This window comes from Apostichopus japonicus, chromosome 22, assembly GCF_037975245.1.
Source record: "Apostichopus japonicus isolate 1M-3 chromosome 22, ASM3797524v1, whole genome shotgun sequence".
Classification (NCBI taxonomy): domain Eukaryota; kingdom Metazoa; phylum Echinodermata; class Holothuroidea; order Aspidochirotida; family Stichopodidae; genus Apostichopus; species Apostichopus japonicus.
In genome coordinates this window covers 6,107,203-6,132,633 of record NC_092582.1, presented here as the reverse complement: position 1 = coordinate 6,132,633, position 25,431 = coordinate 6,107,203, and the positions used below count along the sequence as shown (strand labels likewise).

At 36.6% G+C, this 25,431-nt stretch overlaps 2 protein-coding genes across 2 annotated transcripts in view; one reads left to right on the top strand and one right to left on the bottom strand.

Annotated features, from left to right (window-relative positions):
- Positions 1-1,819: 1,819 nt before the first annotated feature.
- Positions 1,820-5,009, bottom strand: LOC139963937 (coiled-coil-helix-coiled-coil-helix domain-containing protein 5-like). Its single transcript, XM_071965178.1, has 3 exons — positions 4,850-5,009; positions 4,089-4,229; positions 1,820-2,707 (listed from the first exon to the last, which is right to left on the bottom strand). Coding segments are annotated over exons 1-3 (318 nt in total). The 5' UTR covers positions 4,852-5,009; the 3' UTR covers positions 1,820-2,532.
- Positions 5,010-5,020: 11 nt separating this feature from the next.
- The window catches only part of LOC139963932 (endoplasmic reticulum transmembrane helix translocase-like), a 28,537-nt gene continuing 8,126 nt past the window's right edge, over positions 5,021-25,431 (top strand). The window contains exons 1-22 of the mRNA XM_071965169.1: positions 5,021-5,559; positions 6,487-6,576; positions 7,390-7,583; positions 8,165-8,284; positions 9,397-9,505; positions 10,141-10,317; positions 10,847-10,976; positions 12,097-12,152; positions 15,423-15,549; positions 16,089-16,226; positions 17,289-17,409; positions 18,035-18,189; positions 18,685-18,860; positions 19,677-19,787; positions 20,475-20,600; positions 21,439-21,547; positions 22,405-22,514; positions 22,919-23,011; positions 23,285-23,381; positions 23,535-23,596; positions 24,270-24,479; positions 24,600-24,723. Of these exons, the coding sequence (XP_071821270.1) occupies positions 5,266-5,559; positions 6,487-6,576; positions 7,390-7,583; positions 8,165-8,284; positions 9,397-9,505; positions 10,141-10,317; positions 10,847-10,976; positions 12,097-12,152; positions 15,423-15,549; positions 16,089-16,226; positions 17,289-17,409; positions 18,035-18,189; positions 18,685-18,860; positions 19,677-19,787; positions 20,475-20,600; positions 21,439-21,547; positions 22,405-22,514; positions 22,919-23,011; positions 23,285-23,381; positions 23,535-23,596; positions 24,270-24,479; positions 24,600-24,723 (2,929 nt within the window). The 5' untranslated portion in view covers positions 5,021-5,265. The remainder of the gene's footprint in view (positions 5,560-6,486; positions 6,577-7,389; positions 7,584-8,164; positions 8,285-9,396; positions 9,506-10,140; positions 10,318-10,846; positions 10,977-12,096; positions 12,153-15,422; positions 15,550-16,088; positions 16,227-17,288; positions 17,410-18,034; positions 18,190-18,684; positions 18,861-19,676; positions 19,788-20,474; positions 20,601-21,438; positions 21,548-22,404; positions 22,515-22,918; positions 23,012-23,284; positions 23,382-23,534; positions 23,597-24,269; positions 24,480-24,599; positions 24,724-25,431) is intronic.

Genomic DNA, 25,431 nt, shown 5'->3' with positions numbered 1-25,431 from the left:
TTCGCAGACACAAAGGACTTTGTGAAAATTCTGCAGTCTTGGGGGCAACGCCTCACCAGTGGCGTACTCATTTGGGAGGGGCCATCGCCCTCCTTAGATCACCAGTCGGGGTAATGGTTCAGCCGGGGGACTTATTGCACCCAGCCGTGTAAGAATTGAACCACTAATACGGGTGCCACCCCTTCCCGGCTCCTTTAGCAACCTCAAACAATGTTATTATTAGCAAAACCTTGCGTTAATGCTACTTATATATACCTAATTTTAAGTCTAAACAGATAATTTGGCACGTATTTGTTGGTTTAAGTATTAAAAAGTTGCTCGCTGGCAGTCACTGCATACAGTCGGTCTCAAATGTCGAAGCACTGCTCACCCCTTGAGAGACGAGCTTGCCATGTTTTAGGTTGGTTTCATTGGCCAACTCTGGGGAAATTATCTGCCAAATCGAATAGATTTCGATCAAATACCACGTACGTTACTGATCTAAAAATATCGAGAAATACCCCGAGACAACGGCGTGACAAGGTCAATATGCGGCTGGCGCGACCGCCCGCCGGTGACAAGTACAGAAATAAAAAACCTCATCACCGAAAGCAGATTGGTAAAGGTGTCTTTATGTCCACCATAATGTTAATACAAAAGAAATCCTGTCCTCAATAGGGAAACACCGAGATTGTCATTTCTTGGCGTTTAGAGGTGCTAAAACATAAATGCTCACCGAAGCCCAAACAATTTGGTTGGGCTTCAGGGAATTTAATCTCTCATGCGGGGGCCCAAATATATTGCTGCACCACTTCATGCAACGCCACTACCCCCCCCCCCCCTCCCCAGCACGCAACAAAAGGGTTCAATTTTGGCGATTAACCCGTTAATTCTGTTGACCGTTTGCACAAATGTCATGTTTTAACGTCCATGATTGGATGAAATTGTATAAGAGTACATTTTGTCAATTTGACAAGTTAACCATATAGGCTATATTCCTTCTTTTGTTGCAACGTGAAAAATTACACTCATCTTTCATTATAGAAGGGTCATATCCGGTTTACTTTTACTCAGATTTTTCAGGCTCTTCCATTTCGTTATACTGTGCCGTCTCAACGATCTGACTGCGTCATATATGTAAATGTTGATAATGCCGTTCTTTAGTTATCAGTCATCATGTTTGACATAATGTGCTGATATCATCTTTTCAGTTTGTTTGGCTTCCCGAGATTCCCCACGGTCCAATGTTAGCTCTTTTGATGTTTTTCACAAAACTGCAGGAGACTTAAATTGAGGGACATGTACACCTCACCTCCCCCCCCCCCCCCCCCCCAACACAACTTAACTTCCCTGGACAGTGACAAAATTACAGCTTTGAAGTGTTTAGGAGTGGTTGGAGCTAGAAGTGTAGGTAAGTTTGTGTAAGTTTGTGTAGATGTTCGTCTGTATGGAATCATTTCCTGGACCAAGAAGGGTCCCTTGCTCTGGACCACCACAGTTAGTAGGTATACGATACGAAGCCTGGTGTCAGTTTAGTTTATGATGATGGTAGTGCACATTTTGAAGGTTACTTGTAAGACAGATAAATAGAGGGCGCTATACTTCAACAAAGTACAGAGCCGTATATAGACATTAACGGTTCTTAGAAAATAGAAGTCGCTAGTTGTCCATGTGTCTGGTAAATGTCAGTGACTTATTCACAACATTATATTCTGCTGCTAAGATCATGAATGGTACACAGTAAAGACAAAAGAAATATGTCAATAGGGGAATGGGTGGGGCTGTCTGTTATTAATTCATAACCAGAAAAACTCAAAAGTCAAGTTTGATTTTTTTTATATCAAATCTATTATACCAGTCTTTGAATTATTGTTATAATTACATCTGACTTTTAACCCCAGAGCAATACAATATCTATGAGTTATGAACAGTCCAGGGTATACTTAATCCAAGACAAGCCTGAATCCTGTGGAATGAACCTGAATAAATTGATCAATCATCACTTCTAATTTAAAATTTGAAGAATACACAGATCATTTCACAAATGCTTGATCAAAATGTCATAATGTTGCAAAAAAAAAGGACTTGGTCGATTGAGTTAATACAGTTATTATTTTATTTGAAATGATCAAATCTGCCCTGCTTTTGTAAGGATAATGAAAACATGTATGAAAGTAAACTTGTAAAACCAAGGAATTTGCTTTCGATTATTCACTAAAAATTGGATGATGTCCATGACAAAAACAAAAACAAAAATCAAAAAAAGGAAGTTGGTACATTCTGATAAAACAATCTGAATCAGGACTTCACATTACACAAAGCATTCACTATGATGCTGTGCACTTGGTATTTATCCTCACTCACTCCAGCAGCAACACATTGCCACTGTGGTATGACATGTTGGGTGTTCATATTTGCCCAACAAAGGCTACTTCTCGTACAACAGACCACAAATTAATGTTGTGCTTGCTACAAGCCATACTTCATGTTCTCTAGGAGATTGCTGAACTTCCAGCTCTATCAGGCACATGTTAGTTTACGTCACACCACATCTCATTTCCCTTTCACGGGAGCAATTGGTATCGTTCTTGCTGCGGCTTCCGCACACTCGAGAAAGCTTTGGAGCTGGTTGACACAAACCTCCACGGATTCTGGATTAGAATTCAAACATTTTTCATAGGCGACATATTGCTCTGCACAAACTTTGTTGATTTTCTTCACTGCAGGTCTGTGGAGGAGGATAGAATAAGATGATATTAAAGATCACCAGTATTCTAGCTTAATTTTATCAAGCTAACAGTTGCTAAAGGTCCCTGTTTTGGGGATCTCTTCATTTTAAGTTTATCTTTGGCAAAGAGCCTCTGGGACATGCATGGCTCATTTCAATAACACACATGAAGTCGTGTACTTGGTCATAGGTATGACATCTGGTTTCAGTCTTTTTTCTTCTTCCATTTGCTTTGTATTAACTTTTAGCTCGCAACTTCAGGGAATCATAAATACATAACAGTACCGTGCTGTGAAGATTAACGATATCAGAACAAATTTCCGCAGGAGCTTAATTATACTGAAAAGTTCTGTTGAAAACATTTGTATCACGATCAATAGTACCGAATACAGACTAACTTTAAAAATCAATATGAAATATTTTGTGCAATGAAGTCCAAGTCTCCAAAAAGCACATGAAACATTCGAAAACATAGATGATCTCCCATGGTTGAATCAGCACATGTATGAGATACAGTACTTATCATGTCACCTTAACTTTTTATCTATTAGTTTCACTTATTCATTGATTGATTTATAGATTGTATTAATTGCTGTTTGTTCATTTATTTTCTGATTTTGCTTTTGACTACTTTTACTTTATACCTTTCATTACTCTGTACATATCTTGTATTTGTACTTCTTAAAATTTGTTTCTAGTCCCATGTTGAGTGCATTGCTATATTCTTTAATGTAAAGCACTAAGTAGATATTAAGATCATTATTATTGGCAAATTACATTAGACTCTCATGGAAAAAGTTTGGGGTAGGGGTTCTTGTTTGCCTCATATGAACAGAACAAGATATTCCTAACAATGGTAATAACCAGTTTTAAAACCCTGAGTTTACACACAATCCACTTCAAGTGTTTACTGCTAGAAGAACAAGCTACCAAATTGAACTTGATTACAGCAGTGTAGAGATATTGTTTTTACAAGATTAACAAAATTTGACCCCTGATGCCCTCAAATGACCTTTGACCTCCACCAAAACAATAGGCTTCTTGTACTTAATGTAGTAATTCAACACATCAAATATGAAATTGGTCTGACCTCAGCTTCTTGGTCTGACCTCAGCTTGTTTACAAGCTGGGCTTCACAAACGCACACACACACACAAACACACACACGCATACACACATACGCCATCATGCATGCAAAGGTTACGATTGTCATCGGAACCAAAACATGCTGACATACTTTCAAAACTTCAAAACAAACATTACTAATATAGAAAGGTTCTTGCAAAGTAAGAAAAGTTTTTGATTTGAGAATGTACTACACAGGATGCAAGATTGGTCAGTCAACAAAATATTACGAAAAGAGAGAAAATGATTATCCTACGAATTTGATGAACAGTCAGCAGCTTTAAGCTTTTGCTCTTCACAATCTGTATTCCAAGTCTGTGGGTTATTTGCAACGCATGCTGCATAATCCTCTAGCTCACTGGAACAGTATTTCATCACTAGTGTCATGACGGCTTCCCTGTATGCAGAATATGGGTGATACCTCAGAATTTAACATGTTCAAAAACTTATTACACAGCTTACACTGATAATAAGCAAACACTTGGGCAACAAATACTGAAGGTTGAATTCTGCATGTAAATAACTGTTCATGGAAAAATTGTAAAAACTTTCTCACTCCTGTGATTTTGTCTCATAATCAGATGCTTCCATGGAATGTTTGTGGTGCCATATGATGTGAAGTATTGATCAAGACATTTGGAAGAATTTAGAGTGGCAGCAGTAGCTTAGTCAATCTAACAATTTATTATTTGTAAATTGCCCTAGGCCTAGCCTGTGACTAAATTTTACCCACTACACTGTATGCTTTGCAAGTCAATTTGCAAATGTTAACGTATTTCTTATAATCTCCCCCTTTTCCTCCACTATTGCCATTTTCTGCTTTGACTGCAATTTTAATGATACTTTATCATTCTTTCATTAGGAACATTTCTTGCAATTTTCAGTGGGCTCGCTATCACCATCATGTCGGTATGTGTTCCACGAATATCGAACGTGCACGATAAAAAAGGAACCAGGCTTGCACATGCATACAGTTCGGTTGCGTAGTAAGTACTTGTCGTGGAAGGTAATACTCACATTTTATGAACGTTCTACTGGAAACATCTGACTTCAAAATTTTAATGTAGCAAGCCACCGACACCTTTTGAATGCACCACAGGGAAGCCTATCACTCTCATGCAAGACTCACGTGCATACACATTTATTTCAAGTTTCCGCTGTTGTTGGTTGTAATATTTGTTACTTACTCCCACAACGCCGGCGTTGGCAGAATGACCCTTTCGTTTTTTGGTGTGGTCCTGTTAAAAATTATGAATGATATTTCTCGGTAAATAGATCCCTCACCCAAACGAGTTAACTATCGATATATCTACAATGAACATATCCCAGTGTAATGCCTCCCATCTTATCGTTGTTACAGACGGTATGATAATACATGCTAAATTGAACTTTGCCACCGTAGGGAGATTCCGGTAGTTTTCCATTCCCAGTTCATGATTGTGATCTCAGCTAGAGTCGTGAAAGATGTAAAGATGGCGACCCACATGAATGACGAGATTGAAACGCTTTCTTTCCATATTCGGCGCCCCGTTTTACTCCATGGATATATTTTTCCATTTATTCTTCTCTATATCGCGTGGTTTTATCACTGGGTGGTCGTCTATGGATTTTGGGAGTATTATGAAATGTTTTTAATCATCCTTGCGGCAATCGGCTGTTTGCAAATTCTTGTTCTGCTTTTTTGCCATTGGTCTGTGTACGTAAGGTGCAAGCTGACGAGCAGGGAGGTAATGTTACTTGACACACAGTACACATCATACATGTTGGCTTGTACTATGCATTTCCTAGTTTCCCTTGCATGGGTTTTTCTTACAAGAGAGTATGAGACGAAAGCACGCTGGTCTTAGCAAATAGGACAATACTGATGTATGCTCAGAATCAAGACAATAGGTCCGGTAAACATCTAGGCTGATTTTTAGATTATCAATGATTTTCATGATATTTCCAATGTATGTATGTCTGCAACTTAAAACTTTACAAGTTACAGTTTCACAGTCAGTATAGAGTTGCTTTAAATGTAAACTTAACTTCATATGGAGCTCTGTTGTTCTAGAAGGGGTCAGTAAAGCATTAAACAACATTGCAACTGTTTCACTTCCAAGTCCTGTTTCTCCAATCATGATTGGGTTTTCTTGCCGAAAGGAAAGTATTTGGTAGGGCAAGACACAGGTTGATCCTACAGTATGCCATAAAATAATGGAAAGAATTTGAAAGTTAGACTTCATGTGATTTCTTTAGTACAAAGGAGTAAGCAAGTACTGATGTGTAACAATTTACAGATGCATGGACAGATTGACATATACCATCAGAACTGTATGTTGGATTGAACCAATTGGAAAACCAAGTCCACTATAACTTTTCTGAGTGTATCAATTGACTCACAATCACACACCCTTGAGTTAAGAAACTTATATCTTGTAATTTGAGCCTTTAAACAGACCTGACTTTTCTGTTATTGTACATTAATTAGTTATCATGTGTATCATATAAGAGTGAAACCTTGTGAAGATCAAAATGTTAACCTGGTAAGTTGTATCCTTGGGGTGAGTGATGTGTGCAAAAATGGTTTTATTTTTGGCATAGTTAACACAATTAATTTATTCCCTGACATAAGTACATTTAAAATATTGCATTTTTCTCATTTTCATTTAAAGGTAACTGACCCACAGTCTGCTGGCTATGTGAAAGTTGTTCCCACACCCAACAATGGGTATCCTGAAATCATCAAACTCCACAATGATAAGGTATTTGAATTGCATACTTGAATTATTGCAGGCTCTTTAATAATATAATTGACAAGAAATATAAAAAATACCAAATGTAGTACTGCCCTATTTCCCCCAAAGGGAAATTTCTGTGAAAGAATTGATTACGGTACTGTTCTTCAACAAATGGATTGATTTTTTCTTGTATGGAGTCAAAACATACCAAGTGATTGTGTATTTCAAAGCTGTTTACATAAGAGATAGTTCATAATTCTGGATGAAGAATAAGAAAAGAATTTTAAGTTAATGGGAGGCACTCTCTCTCATTGATTTTATCACAATCTAGTGGAATTATTAAAGGAATGAAAATGTACAGTACCTTGATACCTTATCTGTTAGTAACCTTAGTGCTCAGAAATTTCACCTGGCATGATAAATTGGAGAATCTTTAGTTTTCTGTGACTTCAATAGTTGCAGTGAAGAGTAATGCAACGTTTAATATTATATTGGCATGATTGTGGTTTAACATTGACTTAGTAGTTAATTTCAATGGTGAATGTAATAAAGTGATTAATAAAATGTTGACACTGTATCTAATTGAGAGGATGCCACTCATGTGTGAATATTACTTGTCTTAGTCTCAGTGACAAAAAGTTACCAGCCAACCCAAACTATAAACATCATGCAGTTTTCTGCTCGTCCGTAAAAAATTGTCGTATTAAATGTAGAATCGATGTTTGATTTTTTTCTCGTAAGTGTTCTGCATGCTAAGACTAAGAGCTTGAGGACTAAATGACTTGAATTTTTGTTTTAGGAACTTAAGGTTCTCCTTCTCCATTTTGTATTAAACAGGATCCGGAGAGTGGTAAGAACATCCTCTGGTTCACGTCCCAGAAGACGAAATACATTTACGATGCGGAGGAGAAGAAGCAGTTTCAGCCTGTGTCCTTCCCAGTTGATTATCCCTTCAGAGAGTACCAAGACTGGAAGGGCTACACCGAGGAGAAAGAATTGGCAAAGGCCAAGGATACATATGGAGATAACTCGTGAGTGAAATAAAAATTGACAAAAAAGAGGTGTTTCTATGACATGTTTGTTTCAAGTTTTGTAAAGTAATGTTCAAGTAATGCGATAATGTAAAAATCCAAGTCCATTCATTGATAGAAGGATGCTGCTTGGCATGGAATTCCATCATATTTCTTTTTATTCCTTTTGGTATGTCTTCATTAGGTGCTTCTGTCACTGAGAAATGCTGTGCACAGGTCTCCCCCCTCCCCCACCCTCTCCCCCACTACTACAGGTCATCAACTTTACCCTCACATTTGCCCGAAAGTTAGATAATCTTCACCCCATGTTCAGACTTCAACAAACATTCTCCTGCTATCCTCAAAGCTTTTCCACTTTACAAAGATATCTTATTATTTAAAGGTAACATTCCTCTATGTCTGGCAATGCATTGTGGGTCTTTACTTCCAGAAAAGCACTTTCGAAAAAAATGAAAAGTACTGTTTGAAAAATTGTAACTATTTTTTTTATAATGCCATTATTCAGAGACAGTGCGAATGATCTAAAATTTTATGTTTTCATGTAACTATATACTTCTCATTCATCATTCTCCTGTTTTCAGAATGGTGTTAGAACCTCCAAAATTCGCAGAACTTTTCATGGAACGAGCGACAGCACCGTTTTTTGTTTTCCAAGTATTCTGTGTTGCCCTGTGGTGTCTAGATGAGTACTGGTACTACAGGTGAGCGATACGTATGTTTCATTTGTGTTATGTTAAAGGCACTACCTTCCGCTTGGTTGAAACATCTGTATCAAAATTAATACCACGTTATTGGCCAGACCACTTTTTACGTCTTGTTAAATGATTTACAATAAATGATTCAGTTTTAATTCAAGAGTAGCGTTTGAATATTGTTGAAGTTTAATAGTTTGACCTTGTTAAAAGTTGCTTAGTGATGCAATAACCTAAAAACCAAGATTAAAGAAAAAATTAAACAAATGAAAAGAAAGAAAAAAAGGAAAAGACAAAGTGGGGGCAGGGGGTGCACAGGAGGGGGGGTGATGAAAAAATTGCAACAATTAACTTACTGGATCAAATTTATCTCACCTTAGCTCTCATAATTGTTGAGTTTATTCCTTTTCATTTGCCTGTTTGAGACGGTCTTTAATATTATGTTCGGTAATTTGATTCAGCTTTGTACAGGACAAACCGAAAGATAAAAATACTTTAGGATGGTATTGTACTGTTTGTACAACAATACAACATATCTAATATTGTTGTAAAACTGATATATCATATGACAAAGAAGTTGCCTTGTGTTTGCCATTCTAAGAATTTATATGCAAAAGCTCCACCCAGTTACTTTTCCATGACTCTGACAATTAAATGGTTGTGTTTGCCACGACAGAGTTTGCAATGGCTCTGCATGTCAGAAAAAACCCAGAGAAGTCAAACAGTATTGCAAAATAATGTATGGACTGTCTGTTTTGTGGTTAAACTGAAGTTGGTGGCCAATCATTTGTTCTTGTTTGGTGTGGCTCTGAAAAAATTCTACTTAGGTTTGTAAAATTACTTCCAAAATTCACTCAAACACCATAGCTTTGTAAGAAAAAAGCAAACTGAATCTGAAAATTGCAAAACAAACAAATTAGGGCTCTTCAACTATTACCTGGAATAATCCCCGCCATGTCTTTACTTTGGCAATGTCATACAGTGTACTGTAAAGTTTGCTTGGTGGTGTCCCCATCCCCACCTTATCCCCACCTCATCCCCACCCCATCCCCACCCTATCCCCACCCCATCATGACTCAAGAAAATGATTTATTCTGAGGTTCACTCTCTTTCCTACACAGTGTTTTCACCTTATTTATGCTGGTCACTTTTGAAGCAACTCTGGTTCAGCAGCAGTTAAGAAACTTGTCAGAGATTAGAAAGATGGGAAACAAGCCATTCTCCATCCAGGTAGAGGAGAATTTTCTTCAACTTTCTGTTTATGTAACGTTGGTCAGAAGGTAATGGTTCATGTCAAATGTTGCTAACCTGAGAATTTATTGTAGGTATATTGCATCATAGAGTGAGATACACTAATGATGAAAGACAACATAGCTCTTTCATTTGGAAAAGATGAACACAGTATTTCCTATCCACTTTTAAAAAATCAGACCACATTATCTTGTCGCTAAACATTAGTTTCAACACTGAGTTTATGTCTTTGCTTCTTTTGTGGCACCTTTTGATATATCTCACTCTAGCCTAATTTGCCTAATAAAACTCTGGGCAGAACCTGGTATTATCATCCAGTAGTTAGGCTAAGTGCTAGCTACTTCGCATTTTTATTTCACTGTAGAGAAATATCACAGCCGAACAGTTCAACAGTTGCATGAGTGAATATATGGTGGATCTAGTGAGAAGTAAATTTGATTTGTTGTGGTGTCAAAAGTCATTTGAGGTCAATCAAGGTCAAAGTCAGAAAACTTTGTAAGTAACAGCGAGTGAAAACGTGAAGCTCGTATTTGTAGTGAAGTTATTAATTTGGTGAGGAAATCCAATTTGACTGCTTTTAAACATCTGATCATCCTCCTCCCATCTAACTAAAGGTTTACCGAAACAAGAGGTGGCGCCCTATCATGAGCAATGAGTTGATCCCGGGAGATCTTTGCTCCATCCTAAGATCTAGCAACGATAATCCCGTACCGTGTGACATGCTGCTACTGAGGGGACCACTGATCGTAGATGAGTCCATGTTGACTGGTGAATCAGTCCCACAAATGAAGGTAAATAATAATTCAGTATTTCAATCTACAAATCTTCTAGTAAGGTTTTGCGCAAAGAAAGAAGAAGAACTATGGAACACGAGAAGTCATTGATATGTCGAAGAATATTAAATCATGATGTGAAGAAGCGCTGCTAACTTGTCTCCTCTTTACTATTAATGCCATTTTTGTTTAAAGTAAGATTAGTAAATGTCTTGCAGCTTTATCTTGGTGCTTTTAGTGGTTTGAAGCCATGTCTCTGTTAAGCAAGGTAAACTCTTGAAATGTCTTTAACCACATAAGACAATTCTCAAGTTGACTGAGTTTTTAATTGAACGCATAAAGAAAAGATTTGACAAAGTCATAATTTGTGGATTTAAGCAAGGTAAACTCTTGAAAATGTCTGTAACCACATAAGACAAGTCTCAAGTTGACTGAAGTTTTTAATTAATTTAATTTCACTATGTCATAAAACGGGCAAAGAAAGAATTTTGACGACTTTGGCATCTATTTGCATGTGAGACAATTGTTTTTTGTTTCTTCTCTGCAGGAACCAATCGAAAATCTGGATGGAGGAAAAATCTTAGACGTGCATACAGACAACAAGCTCCATATGATATTTGGTGGAACCAAGGTAGTCCAGCATACACCCCCTCCAAAAACTAGTGGTGGATTGAAAGGTATTGGATACTGTTCATGTAGTCCTTACATTTGATTCTTTCTTTTCAAAAGGAATCTCTGCAATTGTGATGGTCTGTGTGTGTGCGTATGTTTTGCTATCTGACCGAGGACTTGAACAAAAGAATTTCAGGTCCTCGGTTGTGATTTCTAAAGAATCACCACGTCCTCGGAAGAATTCTATTGTATGGGGTATTGTTAAGGTTAGGGTACGTGGATTTGAACAATGGAAAATACAATGGGGTCCTCAGTCTGCATGTAATACAAACATGTGTGTGTGTCAGTATGTGTGTATTTTCACATAATTGTAATCAACTTGGATTTTATTTAAAGCTTTACTCTATTTGGTTTCAACCACTTGTTTGTTGCCAATTGGCAAGTTAGTAACTGTTTAATCCAGTACGGAAAATATGTTATTCCAAAATTCCATTGTCTTGTTTATTCCTTGTTTTTATGTTTTATTTATTAATTGTTTTATATAATTCATCATTTGTTTGATTTGCATACCTTTGAAGTGTATGCCGAATTTCAGCATATCTGTTCCAATTTCGGTGAGCTTTGGTTGGTTAAGATGATATTTCTTTGGGTATGATACCTTATTATTTGTCCCCAAGTTTCTCAAAATTTCAACTGTAGAGTATCGCTCAGAGTTGAATCGGAGTAAATTTTTTTTTTAACTTTAATCAAGTAGCTTTATTTGAAAGTTATGAAATAGTAGATAATATTTTTATTTTGTCTTCAAGGTCTTATTTGTGACAAAACTTATGAAAGTAAAGAATCAACATTTCATTCCTTTCTAAGCGTAATTTTTTGTTTATGAGAAAACTTATGCAAGTGTAGTCTCAATATTTCATTCCTTTCTACGCAGAACAATTTTGATAGGTAGAATAATAATGCTTCTTGTTTTGATGCAGTCAGTTTTATGTATCACATGTCTCTTTGCTTGAAGTTTGAAGATGGATGGAACCCCTGAATTTATGCTTTTCTATTTTCTGAATCGTGTGTTTCATGTCAATTAGATGTATTGGTCTCCCAATTTCAAGAGTATCTCTATTTAAGTTGATATCTTTATCTTGCTGATTGACATTTCACCAACCATTGCTCTCATCTCTAATCTTGCAGCTACAGACAACGGCTGTTTAGCGTATGTTCTGAGAACTGGATTTAACACTTCTCAGGTAAGACCGCATGTAACTTGTCTTTTTGGTTTTTGCATATAAATTATACCCTATTAGTCCAGTCAATCTATGACAAAAAATGGCTCAACCTTAAACAAATTGCAACAGAATGTTTTTTAGCAGTTTTAGACTGATAAGTGTCGTATAAACATCATATCCAAAATCGACATTGATCCTGGTTGTCTAACCCAACCAAAATGGCGTCTTAATACAAAATGGCGGCGGGTTTATTTTTTCAATAAATATTCTAATATATTGCAATTAAAGACATTAATTACAATAAAAGCATAATCAAATCATACGGCGGTACCTTTAAATAGTGAACAATGGTTGTAAATTAGATAGTAAAGAATCCGTCAGTGAGGGCGCTTTCCTCATCGCCATGTGATCATAAGTTAAGAGAGGACTATGTACGTGCAGGTTTATGTTTTCTAACTTCTTCCTTATTTAATTAATTTATGATTTTAGGTGAACAATGTTTACATAAATTTAGCATGGGCATAAGAGTATTGAGAAAAAACATACTTGCCTGGCAAATAGTATGAAAACATGTGACTCTCCTTTGACATCACATTGTATGGGCATCTCTTGATTTACAAAACAAGGGATTCACTAAAACTGAAATTTAACTTCTTTACACATTGCCATTTTTTGTAAATAAGCAGCGAGTACTATGCATTTGCAATCGAGCTAAACTTGCAGTGCCCACATCGCATCCTGTAGCCAATTAGTACTTTCTAACCGAGCGGCGATTCGTTTTGTGACTTGCTTTTTTTGGGGGGGTGGGGTAACTATAGAACGGTGGTAGAGAGTAACATTTATTTTTTTATTTTTGTGGGTCGCGGGGTGACAAAATTGTAACAATTTATACATTTTTTCAGTGTGCTCCCTCTCACTTTAGTCGGGCATGCCCCCTACTCCCCTCTTTATTAAAAACGAATTGTCATATATTGAGGGATATTGATTTGATTGAGGAAACGAACAAATTGGCGTGCTGAATCTTTTAGATGACTTTCGTGATGAAAAGAACCGTGCCCATCAAGGGTCCTAGCATAATGATCCACATTGTCCGCAACGTATTGCACAAAATTTTCTGCACCAATCGGTGGCATATGGATTCCTTGGCATGCCGCTGCGATCGATTCATACCTTTGAACTTCAGAATACGAAGAACAGAATCCCAGTTTATTCAAAGTATCTATTAGGAACCGAGATCCAAAATGGTGATGCATTTGTATTCCTAATGCAATTTGTAGAGGAGCCATCAAAACCCTGGGTCGTGCAGCTTGGATGAGGGCGTGTCCAATTGAAGATACGTTCACATCATTCTCTTTCCCAACCATAATTTTCCTTTGAAATTCAAAAGTTTTGACGGGGTAGGCCTGATGACCTTTTTTACCGTTCACTTCAGCATTTTGTCTACAAAAAAAGCAGTGTTCACCAAACAAAAACTGTTCAGTTTGTGAACGTAATTTATGCTTTAAAACGCATTCTACTTTGTTTATTGCAATATCGTTTATGACATTTTTGGTGATCCCTCTGTCCAACAGATATGGTAAGTTCATCACCACGTTCTTGGCTTGCCTCAATAATACCTTGAACACCCTTCTTTCGCAATGTCACGTCAGGGTCGCAGTCAGTTTCAAAAGAAATCTGACAGATGACGTACACGTCCATCTAATAAAGAAAATAATAAATACAAAAATGTACAATGAAGATATATATGCAGGTTTACTTTACTTAGTTCACTAGGTTACTGATAGAGCATGAAGGTAGGGATACAACCTAATGACACCCCACACCCCGTAAAGAGTAAATAGTGAAAAGCATACGACGACACAGTCACGTTTGTTTATCTTCAGTGACATTTTCAAAAGTATGCAATTATGTTGCAAAGTTTACAAAGATTGTATCTTAATCATCGATGAAAATGCGGTTGTTATCTAAAGAATCCGAATGAATAATGGTTTGGTTAATAGTAATGTATGAAAAAAGATAAATAAAGAAAATCCATGATTTCTTCATTTTACCAGCAATTTGTACGTAATTACTAATGGTACGTAAAGGCATCCGTAGCTACAGAATTTTCGAAATCTCGGCATAAGCCTAACCTTGCTTTCGAGTGCAACCCTGACTAAGCCTATTTTAATCGCTCTTTTTTTTAATTGCAAGTTTTATATACTTTATGGTTTTACAGCAGTTTTAACGAATGCAGTTAGACTTATTGGAATATATTACGTCCTTTATCGACCGTTCATTCGCTTAAAATAACATTAGGTCTAACGTTATGCTAGCCTATACGTTCGTATTTCGTGCGAAACTAGCCAGACTGCATTTGTACATGGTAGTTGGGGTTAGTTTTCTTTGTAACCTTGTGGTAAATTAAAATATACACCAGCAAATGTTCTATTTGCGTGGAGTTCGAATTTAGATAAGGTCCAAGTCTAAATGTAACTAGGCCTCCAATGTCAGTGATATAGGCTACATCAGTACATGTATTTTGTGTAATACCAGCCTAACACCAGTTTAGCGAAGCTATTCTTTCGATTATTTTCTTTCTTTTTGTGCTAGGCCTATATTCAATTGATTTTAAACTACAGAAACGCAATGGCTATTACGTATAACAAAAATGTACATCTATTCCTTACCTGAACATTCCACGCAGATAACAGATAGCATAGACTCAAAAACGTTACATCCTTGCTCAAGTCAAAGGTTTTCGTGACCGAGCGTGCGCGAGTGTAAGCAGTAGGCTGTAGCCACGGCAACGGCTATATAATTGTTTACCGTAGCTGATAAGAAGCATTAGTAAAATCGACACAACCGTCTCTTTTTCTAGCCAAAATTTTGGAATTTGGCAAATGTCGATTTTTAGTATGTTACTAAGACGAATTTATTCTATCAATTTGCGTTGAAATAACTTCTGTTGCAATTTGTTTAAGGTTTAAACATAGATTGACTGGACTATATTGAATCACAATGGTAAACAAGGGTGTTTATTCTGTGTTATTTGTGTGTGATAAATGTATCTCAAAGACAGTAAAGTTACACAAAACTTAAACAAAAGTTTTGCGTGTAGACGCTTTATCTTGAGTTCAAAGGACCTATTTTGTCAAGGTTATTTGAGGTCAGCAGAGATCCAAAAATGATAAACCTAGTATGCATGATATCTCTGTATGTATTTTAAATTTATACCTCACTTTTTCGATTTGTTTACAAGTTATATCTATGATCAAACCAAGAAAAAATTCTCTCTTTTTCACCCTCCAGGGAAAGCTGTTACGCACCATCTTGTACGGGGTGAAGCGGGTCACTGCTAATAACTTAGAAACATTCCTCTTTATTTTATTTTTGCTCATCTTTGCCATCGCCGCTGCATCGTACGTCTGGATCGAAGGTGAGCGATCAGTTTTAATCGTCAATTTGGAATATTTTAGCCTTCTCCTTGATATTTTAAGGAGACCAGTGAGTTTAAAACAACTAGATACAGAGTTTGACTTCTACTTTAGCCCAAACCTAAGTTTTGTAAAGTGTTTGATTTGACCTAGAACAACACATCTATCATCAATTTTTCTCCTTGTTTGTTGTATTTGGTGCAGCGCACATAACTTTAATAACCTGTTTATTAGTATTTTTCTATTTTTTAATTATTTTTATTTATTATTTGTGTTATTTCACTATTTATGCAATTGAAATACCATTCTTTGTTTTTCCTTTGTGTCCATTATTAACTGCTACCACGGTGTAGGATACACTGTGTTTTGTTGCTAGAAATGATAAATAAAAGTACCATGATATTTTTCACATTTTGGTCACAAACTGTATCTATATATTCATCACCCTGTTATCAGAATGTCCAATCATCCATGTCTTAAAATGTTTTATTCAAACTTTTGTGGTACTAAATATGTAATCTATTTGTTTTTTTCCCGCTAGGTACAAGAGATCCAACCAGAAACAAATATAAATTATTTTTGGAGTGTACCCTCATTCTTACCTCTGTGGTTCCACCTGAACTCCCCATTGAACTCTCACTGGCAGTCAACTCATCTCTGCTTGCTCTCACTAAACTAGGTAAGGAGGACTCTCAAAAAATATAATACAATTTCTATTCTTAGGTGTTGAAATATTAAAATTAATGTCACATATCAGTATTCATGTGGTAACAAGGCTATAACTTCACAGAGACCAAGTTTAGTTATAAATTAATTAGTGTTCATACGTTGATGGGGCTATACCTTCACATAGGTGTTGAAGTTTACAAAAAACATCACATAGCAGTGTGAATATGGTGATGGGACCTTAAACTCAACAACATAGGCCAAGTTTAGTAATAAATTAAATGTCACATATCAATGTTCATGTGGTGACAGGGCTATATCTCCACATCGGCCAAGTTTAGTAATAAATTAATCAGTGTTCATGTGGTGATGGGGCTATACATTAACATCGGCTAAGTTTAGTAATAAATTATTGTCACATATCAGTGTTCATGTGGTGACAAGGCTATACCTTCACATAGGCCAAGTTTAGTTATAAATCAGTGCTAATATGGTGATGGGGCTACACCTTTACATCGGCTTAGTTTAGTAATAAATTAATGTTATATCAGTATACATGTAGTGACAGGGTTATAATGTCATAAAGGCCAAGTTAATGGATATCACATATCACATATGAAATTATTATCAAAGATTTTGTTTCCTATACACAAAATTGCTATGCATCTTTGCACTTGTACAGCAATTTCACCATTTTGTGTAGAAGTTTGCTATGCAATTTGTGGGATAAATTATTCCTCCGAATTTAGGCCAAGAGTCATTCTAATACTGAAGACATATTTATGTATTCACATTGTGTCAGTGCTGTTACCTTACAGATAATACCTGCAGTAATAAAAGAAACTGATATATCAGTGTTCAAGTCGTTACTGCGGAGCTCAGATGCTGAATGTTGTACTAAACTAAAGTCACATGTTAATGTTCACTTCTCAGAGTCCATTATCTTATGATAATCTCGTATAAGTGTTTTTTTGGTCACTGGGATGGAATTGACAGATGCAAACAGCATTTATGTCATTCCTTGTCCCTAGCTCTTCAAAATTGAATGTTTAAGTTTTTATTCCATTGTTTTTAGGTGTCTATTGCACTGAACCATTCAGGATACCTTTTGCTGGTAAAGTTGATATCTGCTGTTTCGACAAGACTGGTACCTTGACCAGTGACAACCTGGTCGTGGAGGGCGTTGCAGGCTTGCCGTAAGTCTGTCCGTGTTATTTTATCTTTATGTTTATCGGGAGTGTTGGTGTCATTTACAATAAGTTCGTTTTAATTATTAAAGTGGCAAATAGGAATGCTATGATAGGGGTTGGTGTTTGCACAAAAGACAATTAAAGTTAAGGCATTAAATTAAGGCATAAAGTTTAAAGCATATAACACTGTACTTGCAGTGGGTTTACTATATTTCAATAGCCACAAAAGGCCTTTAGTTGTCACTGACAATGTGTAAGTTGTGAATGAATCTTATCTTATGATGCAACACTGAAGTCTAGAATCTGAAGTAAAAGATGCTTGAACATGATTTACCTTACAAAGTGTCATTAGCCATGTGTACTAGCCAAGCATTCAATTTGATACACCCAGTGAGACCATGTTGCCTACTGAAACTTAACCTCTCACAAGACTCTTGGCACAACTTACTGATTTAAGTTCATTTGTAGGGAATGCCCCCCCCCCCCAATATTACTGTTTACTTAATGTTTGGAATAACTAGGGCATTGACAGACTGCTTTCAGTTTAATGAGCTTGACTCCCCTAAGCTTTTATCCCTTAATCCATTCTTCCTTGTCCTTCCTAATCTCTTGATCTTTCCTTCTTTATCAGGGGTACTGGGAAGATGAGCAAAATTGATGAAGTTCCTCTCTCCACGGTTCAAGTTCTCGCTACTTGCCATTCCTTGGTTCAGCTGGACGACACCCTGGTCGGCGACCCTCTCGAGAAAGCCACACTGGTGGCGGTTGACTGGACGCTAACTAAAGGTGAGCTTCCCTTTGTCTGACATTTATATCAAACTATGGAGTCGGGATTTCATTCATCATGGACCCACCCACTGATGCACCTTTGATTGTCAGGGTTTTGAATTTTCCAGCCCACTTTCCCTCCACATTATTGGATATGCTTGTACCGTATTTGTGAATATTGCACAGAATACTTATCACCCTTGAGTGTTATGTAATATAAAATGCAGATCTTCATCATTAACTTCATCTTTCATTCTTTCTGTTTTTGTCTTCAATGAACTGACAAACTGTGGTCTGTTGTATCCTGTCTGATGTTACATTACTTTGAGAATATCCTAATTTACATGTCTGTGAAACAGCAATAGTGTAATAATGACAACAAGACTACTATACTAAGAATGATAACTATGGTAGAAATATTACAGTGGGGGGGGGGGGAAGAAAAGAAATCCACCTCTCAATTTTGAATGTAAACACGTCATGTTTCGTTTGTTTCCGAATCACGTTTGACAGGCGATGTCCTCATACCCAAGAGGATTAAAAGTAAACCTCTGAAGATTGTTCAACGATTCCACTTTGCGAGTGCCCTGAAGAGGATGGGAGTTGTGTGTTCCATGCAGGAAGCAGGGTCGACGGAGAATAACTACATGGTGACCGTGAAGGGAGCCCCCGAAACGCTCAGACCGATGGTTAGTGCTATTTCACCATCATTGGATTTGGGATTCATTGAGGTTCCAGAAACGTCTTAAAAAATTATTTATTTGACGACAATCACGGGTCGTTTTACCGGAGCTGAGCGGATTGTCCAAAGCGTCAATTAAGAGAGACGCAAACCCAACCATCGCTGTTGGTCTATGTGATAGGGAAAGCTGTCATGAACATCTCTCCTCAAACAGCTATTAAAACTGAGATATCACAATTTATATATATATTGCATATATATATATATATTATATACTATTTATATCACACACAAGACAGAAGAAGACTCGAGTAATTCTAAATATGACTCTTACCACTTGCTTTATTTTGATACACTATTTACTTTCAGTAATGGAGATGTGCTTTTCAAATCTAAAATATTGGAGCTTATTAACATGTCCCAATGATGGCATTTAGCTCAGTGTCATCACTGGTAACATTCTACCTTGAAAATAAGAAAAAATTCCAAGGGAAAGTTAGCAGCTCCAAATTTAAGTGGTACTATGACGTTGCAAAATTAACAAAATGGCTGACTTTTCAATTAGAATATCTCCTAAATGGGGCACAATATTTATATATTTTTTATTTTATTGATTTTATTGATTTATTTGTTATCATTTTTTTCTGTTTGGAGGAGTGGTTCATCATAACGATCTCTATCATATAAGCTAAAGATTGAATTTTGGTTTGCCTTTTCTTTAAAAATTAAAAAACTTTAAAAAAATGTGCTGATGTAGATATACAATTGATCTTTAAATTCAACAATGCAACCTTTAATGTTGAAGAGTTTTCATATCCCACAGTTTACCTCCGTCCCTGACGATTATGATTCGGTCCATTCTGAGATGTCTCGCCAAGGCGCTCGAGTCCTGGCCCTGGGCCACAGAGAGATCGGTCATCTCAGCTCTTCTCAGGTGTGATATCGAAGTGATTGTATAACTCACTTTATTAACAGAACTGTATAAATGCCTGTATTTGTAAGTGGCCAGGTTAAAAAACCAAGAAAATATAGCACAATTTTTTAAAATGATTACAAACCTAAACTCATATCAGAAAGAAAATAAAAATTGATAAGCAAAGGAACTTTGATGTGTCAGTCACATGTGATATCAGTGCTATTTATTTTTGGCTTGTGCATTTGAAACAAAAATAAAATCAGTTTCAGTTTTGTTTGTCAGAGAAACAGAACCAGCTGTGAAATGGAGTATGACAAGTGGATTTCATTTTCAAATAACTTTCTTTGAATTTTTTATTCTTTGAACAAGAATGAATATGTATGATACATAATTATGTCGGTTAGATAAAAAAGGCCTTATGTAGAGAGTTTCATTTAAAGTGTTTCATGAGAGATATTGCACTCTCCATAATCTTGTAAGTAAACCAGGAAAGAATTTGCAATCATGTTGTGATGATTTCAACATGATTCATTCCGGTCTGTTTCAACATTTATTTTGGATATTTTCGAGCCAGAACCAGCTAGAACCAAAACATGAGACCCTCGTATTTTAATACAACCACCTACGCATGATTTCTTAGCCGATGCGCAGTTTGGTCAATCATCCTTCCTATCATTTATTTTCTCTCATTTATTTCGGTTTCAGATAAGACAATTGAAGAGAGAGGAAGTTGAGAGAGATCTTGAATTTGATGGCTTCGTAATCATATCCTGTCCTTTAAAGAGAGACTCGAAATCTGCCATCAAAGAGATCCAGCAGGCCTCTCATCATGTGAGCATGGAAATACATTTGGCTACTTTTTGTTTCAATTCTGTTTATAATTTAAGGCAGTATGATATTTTTTTAATCCTGCTAGAATGTTAATTAGTGTCTTAATTAGTGGCTTTACTAAAGAGTGTGACAGGCTTCAGCTCTTCTTATAAGAAAACATGGAAACTTTTTTCTTTTTTTTACTTTTCTTCTTTTTATGCACGTAAATGAACTATGCAAAACTGGCCAATACATTTGAGACAGGTTTGCAAAAGGCAAAGAAATTTTTGGCTTGAGTGGGATTTGAACCAAGGACCTCAGGTTCAGTGCTTATCACCGTGAGGGCACTGGTTTGAATCCTGTACTAGCAAATATTATCTTTGCTTTTGTAAATTTGTTGTTGTTGTCGTCATGGGTATGCATGCTTGACGTTTTTCTGTATTTGATTGTTGTGTTGCTTGTGATGAGTTGACTCAATGGAGAGTGTGCTAGACTAGGTAGTTCAGTCACTTTCATTGATGAGTCTCAGATAATTAAGATCGATGAGTCTAAGATAATTAAGATTGATGAGTCTTAGATTATTAAGATTGATTAGTCAAAGATAATTAAAATTGATGAGTCTCAGATAATTTAAATCATTTCTCAAACACTTGTTTGTGATATATACACCCACACTGTTAATAATTATTTCTAGTTGATATATTTTATTTTAAGTTTGTGCATGAGGTCATCCTTTAAGTTTGAATATAGTAGTTTGTAATGCAGATTGTTAGCAGTAACTCTTTTAGACATATAAATGTGTTTTACCAATTGTGGCTTTCAAATGGATAAATGTAGTCCTCTCTGTGTTTCTTCCTAGACTGTGATGATTACCGGCGACAACCCACTCACAGCTTGTCATGTTGCCAAGGAACTGCGGTTCACCAGAAAACAAGCTACACTTGTCCTTACAGAACCAAATAACTTTCGTGAGTTCCCACCATAAATGTCCTTCTTTAAGAGACAGTATTTACCATAAATCATAAACTTACCTTGGCCTAAAAATTGACACACTGATGCTGACTTGTCCCATGGAGTTGTCATGAGGGAAATTGTTTTCTTGTTCCTCCAATATTTGGTCGTCTCCAATAAAGAAGGGTGGCTTTTTGGTCTCAATAATATGGAACTGAAAAACCTTCTAAGTTTGCTCTGGACTAGGGAGAAATTTTATCACTCAGCTTAAAATTGCAGAAATATAAATTGCAACTACTTTGGGATTTGCTTGGATTTGAACTGATAGAAGGGAATTGGAATAAAGTATTAAAAGATAGACAGTTAAATGGAATTAACCACAAAGTAGTGTTCAAATATTTAGAGTAACAAAATGTTGTTTATATCATTTTAATGTGAGTATTGTTATATCATTTTAATGTGAGTATTATTCAAGATGCTCATTAATTTTATATTTCCATCAGATAACAAAGTAGGAATGGGTTTTTTTCTTAATCACAACTTAGAAAACTAAAAAGGAAAACCTTTCCCATCAGAATTACTTATCAGGGTATTACACAAAATATTCAATAATTGAATTGACGTAAGATAACACACTCGAGGAATGGTTCTTTATTCTTGTAACACTGGATTTAGTAGCACTTTGCTGTACAGAGCAGCATGTCAACTTATGAAATGTGATATCCAATAATTTTATGTATATAACATGGTAATTTAGGATTGTTAAATTGCACATATTTTTTTGTTTATTAAGCAAAGACTTACTATCAGTACCTGAGCCTTTATTGCATCACCAAATAAAAAACAATGTCTTCCTTAATTATATTTACAATAGACGAGGAATGGCACTGGCAGTCAATTGACGACACAGTCATCCTACCGATGGTACCAGCCAAAGGCAAACTGGACCTCATCTATCAGTATGACCTTTGTATCACGGGTCAGGTAAGTCTTGAATATTCAGTATGGAAGTGTAATGCTATGAAAGTATTTCTTTTCTTTACCAGACTTTTATAGTAATATAGACAGACTTGAGAAGTAACCATGGCGATGCAGAGCATGTTAAAATCAAAGCTCATGACCGTAGTAGCAAAATCCATAGCACTCTCACCTGCGTCCAAACAGGCCTGGTATCATTTCTAACGATCTAAAATGCTTAAGGAGTGTCTCACTGTCATTTTGTATTTGAAGATCTGTCTATTTTGTTGAATTTTACCAACCCATAATGTTTGTATTTAGCTGTGGATTGTCCCCTTGGCTCGGGAACCCTGGAGTGACTTTGTTTGATAGGAAACCGTGGTTTGTCAGTTTGCCAACGAAACAGCAATGTCTTCTCTCTTCTCTTTCAGGCTCTCACCCACTTCAACTCAACCAATCAACAATTTTTCAATGTTTTGTTACCGTATGTGAAAGTGTTTGCAAGAGTGGCACCTAAGCAGAAGGTAATGTATATTCCTGCAGTGAAATAACTGTAGAGCTGCCTGATAATCTGGAGGGAGGGGGGATGGGGTGGGTGGAGGCTACCTCCAGGGTAGCTTTATGAGGACTTTAAGGAGATTAACATAAGAAAATTCCATACTGAAACATAATAATAGCAAGACCATTACTTATTTATGTTTATTTGAAGAGTGTCGGGCAGCGAGTTACAATATTTGATTACAGTACATAAAAAAAAATTTATATATACTCTTGGCTGGTTTCCTTAAATCTCCCAGGAACTGGTCATCACCACCCTGAAGAAGCAGGGATTCACAACCCTCATGTGTGGAGATGGTACGAATGACGTAGGCGCTCTGAAGCATGCTCATGTCGGTGAGTTAAAGTGATGTTGTCATGTCTGGGTCATGTTGTCATGTCTGCTATCATGGGTTGTCATGCATATCCATAGACGCACTCTTGCTTCGCCCAATTAGCTACATCTATGCTCATAAATATTCATACCAAATGTTTTTCCTTTATTTTCAGGTGTCGCTCTATTGTCAAAAGCACCATTGTCTCTTAACCATAGGAAGAAACCCAAAGATGAGGTTTGTATAATGTTAATACTCAATTTACCGCAATTTTTTTCACGGAAATGTTCAAAGTTCCACTTACATAATAAATTGCAATAATATTATATCAGAGAAATGTCTCCTAAAACCTATGCAAATGTGTTGTAGGATTGGTTCATTACAATCATTTTAATAAGTATTTTCACATTTTTCACTATGGAGATACCATTCGTCCTTGAAGAACATTCACAAGAAAACACTAAAACACTTGTTTCTGTAGGGTGTCATAGTTGTTCCCAGTACTGTTATGTGTAGCAGACACTATGATGGAGTAGTGAACAAATGTTTGCGACATCTGCAAATTGAAGAAACTGATATCCTGAACCAAATTGGTGGAAAGGGATCTGTACCTAACTTATTGTTTCGGTGAATGGAGGAGTCCTGTTCCACATTCATGCATATATATGCTTACCTTGTATACATGGTACTTTACACACAAAGATATTTTCAGCCCTGTTGCCATGACAATGTCACTCTTGAGTTGCCAGATGCAATAATTCCCCCAAACTAGCTCTAAACTTTATAAATTCATATATTTGCAATATAGCATGTTTCTAAGATATGTCTTTCTACTAGTTTGTGGTGAAAATATACTGCAAATGTTAGACACTGTCCTTTTAAAGTTGTTTCTTTTCACCTCTTTCATCAGACGGACGGTACATCCGTAGATAATTCTTCTGCTGACAGTGTGAAACCTCTCCAGATTGTATCAGCCAGAAGAAGGTCCGATAACCATAAGCTGAAAGACGACGCCAGGTCACATAAGAACGATGGGGTCAAAGGTCGTAATGAAGACAAAACCAGGCACTTGGCTGGAAGGGCTGGCCCTCGTCGTGCCAGGGGAGAAGATCTTACACGGGTGAGTGGAATCCAAATTTTACATATGAGAGAGAAAAGGAAGCTATGTTTTTCCTGTTTTTGATAATATACTGCATTACAGAGATCTTAAACTTACTCAGTTTCAACGTTTTGTTTGTAGACCCAGAAAAAGTTAAACGCCATGATGAAGGAGCTGGAAGAACAAGATCAGCCTCAGATAGTGAAGCTAGGCGATGCCAGTATAGCATCACCATTCACATCCAAACTAGATTCTATACAGTGCGGTGAGTCAGTCAGTCCTTGGTGATGCAAGCATCACTGTCATTAAATATTTAGATTCTGCATAGTTTGGTGAATCAGTCTTTGGTGATGCCAGCATTACTATAAACATTTAAACCGCATTCTGTAATTGGTGGTGCTTCAGTTATTGGCGATGCAGGCATCATTCTCATCAGAAGTAGATTCTGCATAGTTTGTGAATCAGTCTTTGGTGATGCCAGCAACACTATAAACATTTAAATTGCATTCTGTAATTGGTGGCGCTTCAGTCATAGGCGATGCAGGCATCATTCTCATCTGGAGTAGATTCTATATAGTTTGATGAGGTCAATCCTTGGTGATGCCAGCATCACTATAAACATTTAAACCACATTCTGTAATTGGTGGTGCTTCCGTCATTGGCAATGCAGATATTATTCTTATCTGGAGTAGATTCTATATAGTTTGATGAGGTCAAACCTTGGTGATGCCAGCATCACTATAAACATTTAAACCACATTCTGTAATTGGTGGTGCTTCCGTCATTGGCAATGCAGATATTATTCTCATCTGGAGTAGATTCTATATAGTTTGATGAGGTCAAACCTTGGTGATGCCAGCATCACTATAAACATTTAAACCACATTCTGTAATTGGTGGTGCTTCCGTCATTGGCAGTGCAGATATTATTCTCATATGGAGTAGATTCTATATAGTTTGATGAGGTCAATCCT

Coding starts and splice junctions, on each gene's coding strand:
- LOC139963937 (XM_071965178.1), bottom strand. Junction 2,708..4,088: donor GCTGACTGTTCATCAAATTC/GTAGGATAATCA, acceptor CCTCCTCCACAG/ACCTGCAGTGAAGAAAATCA.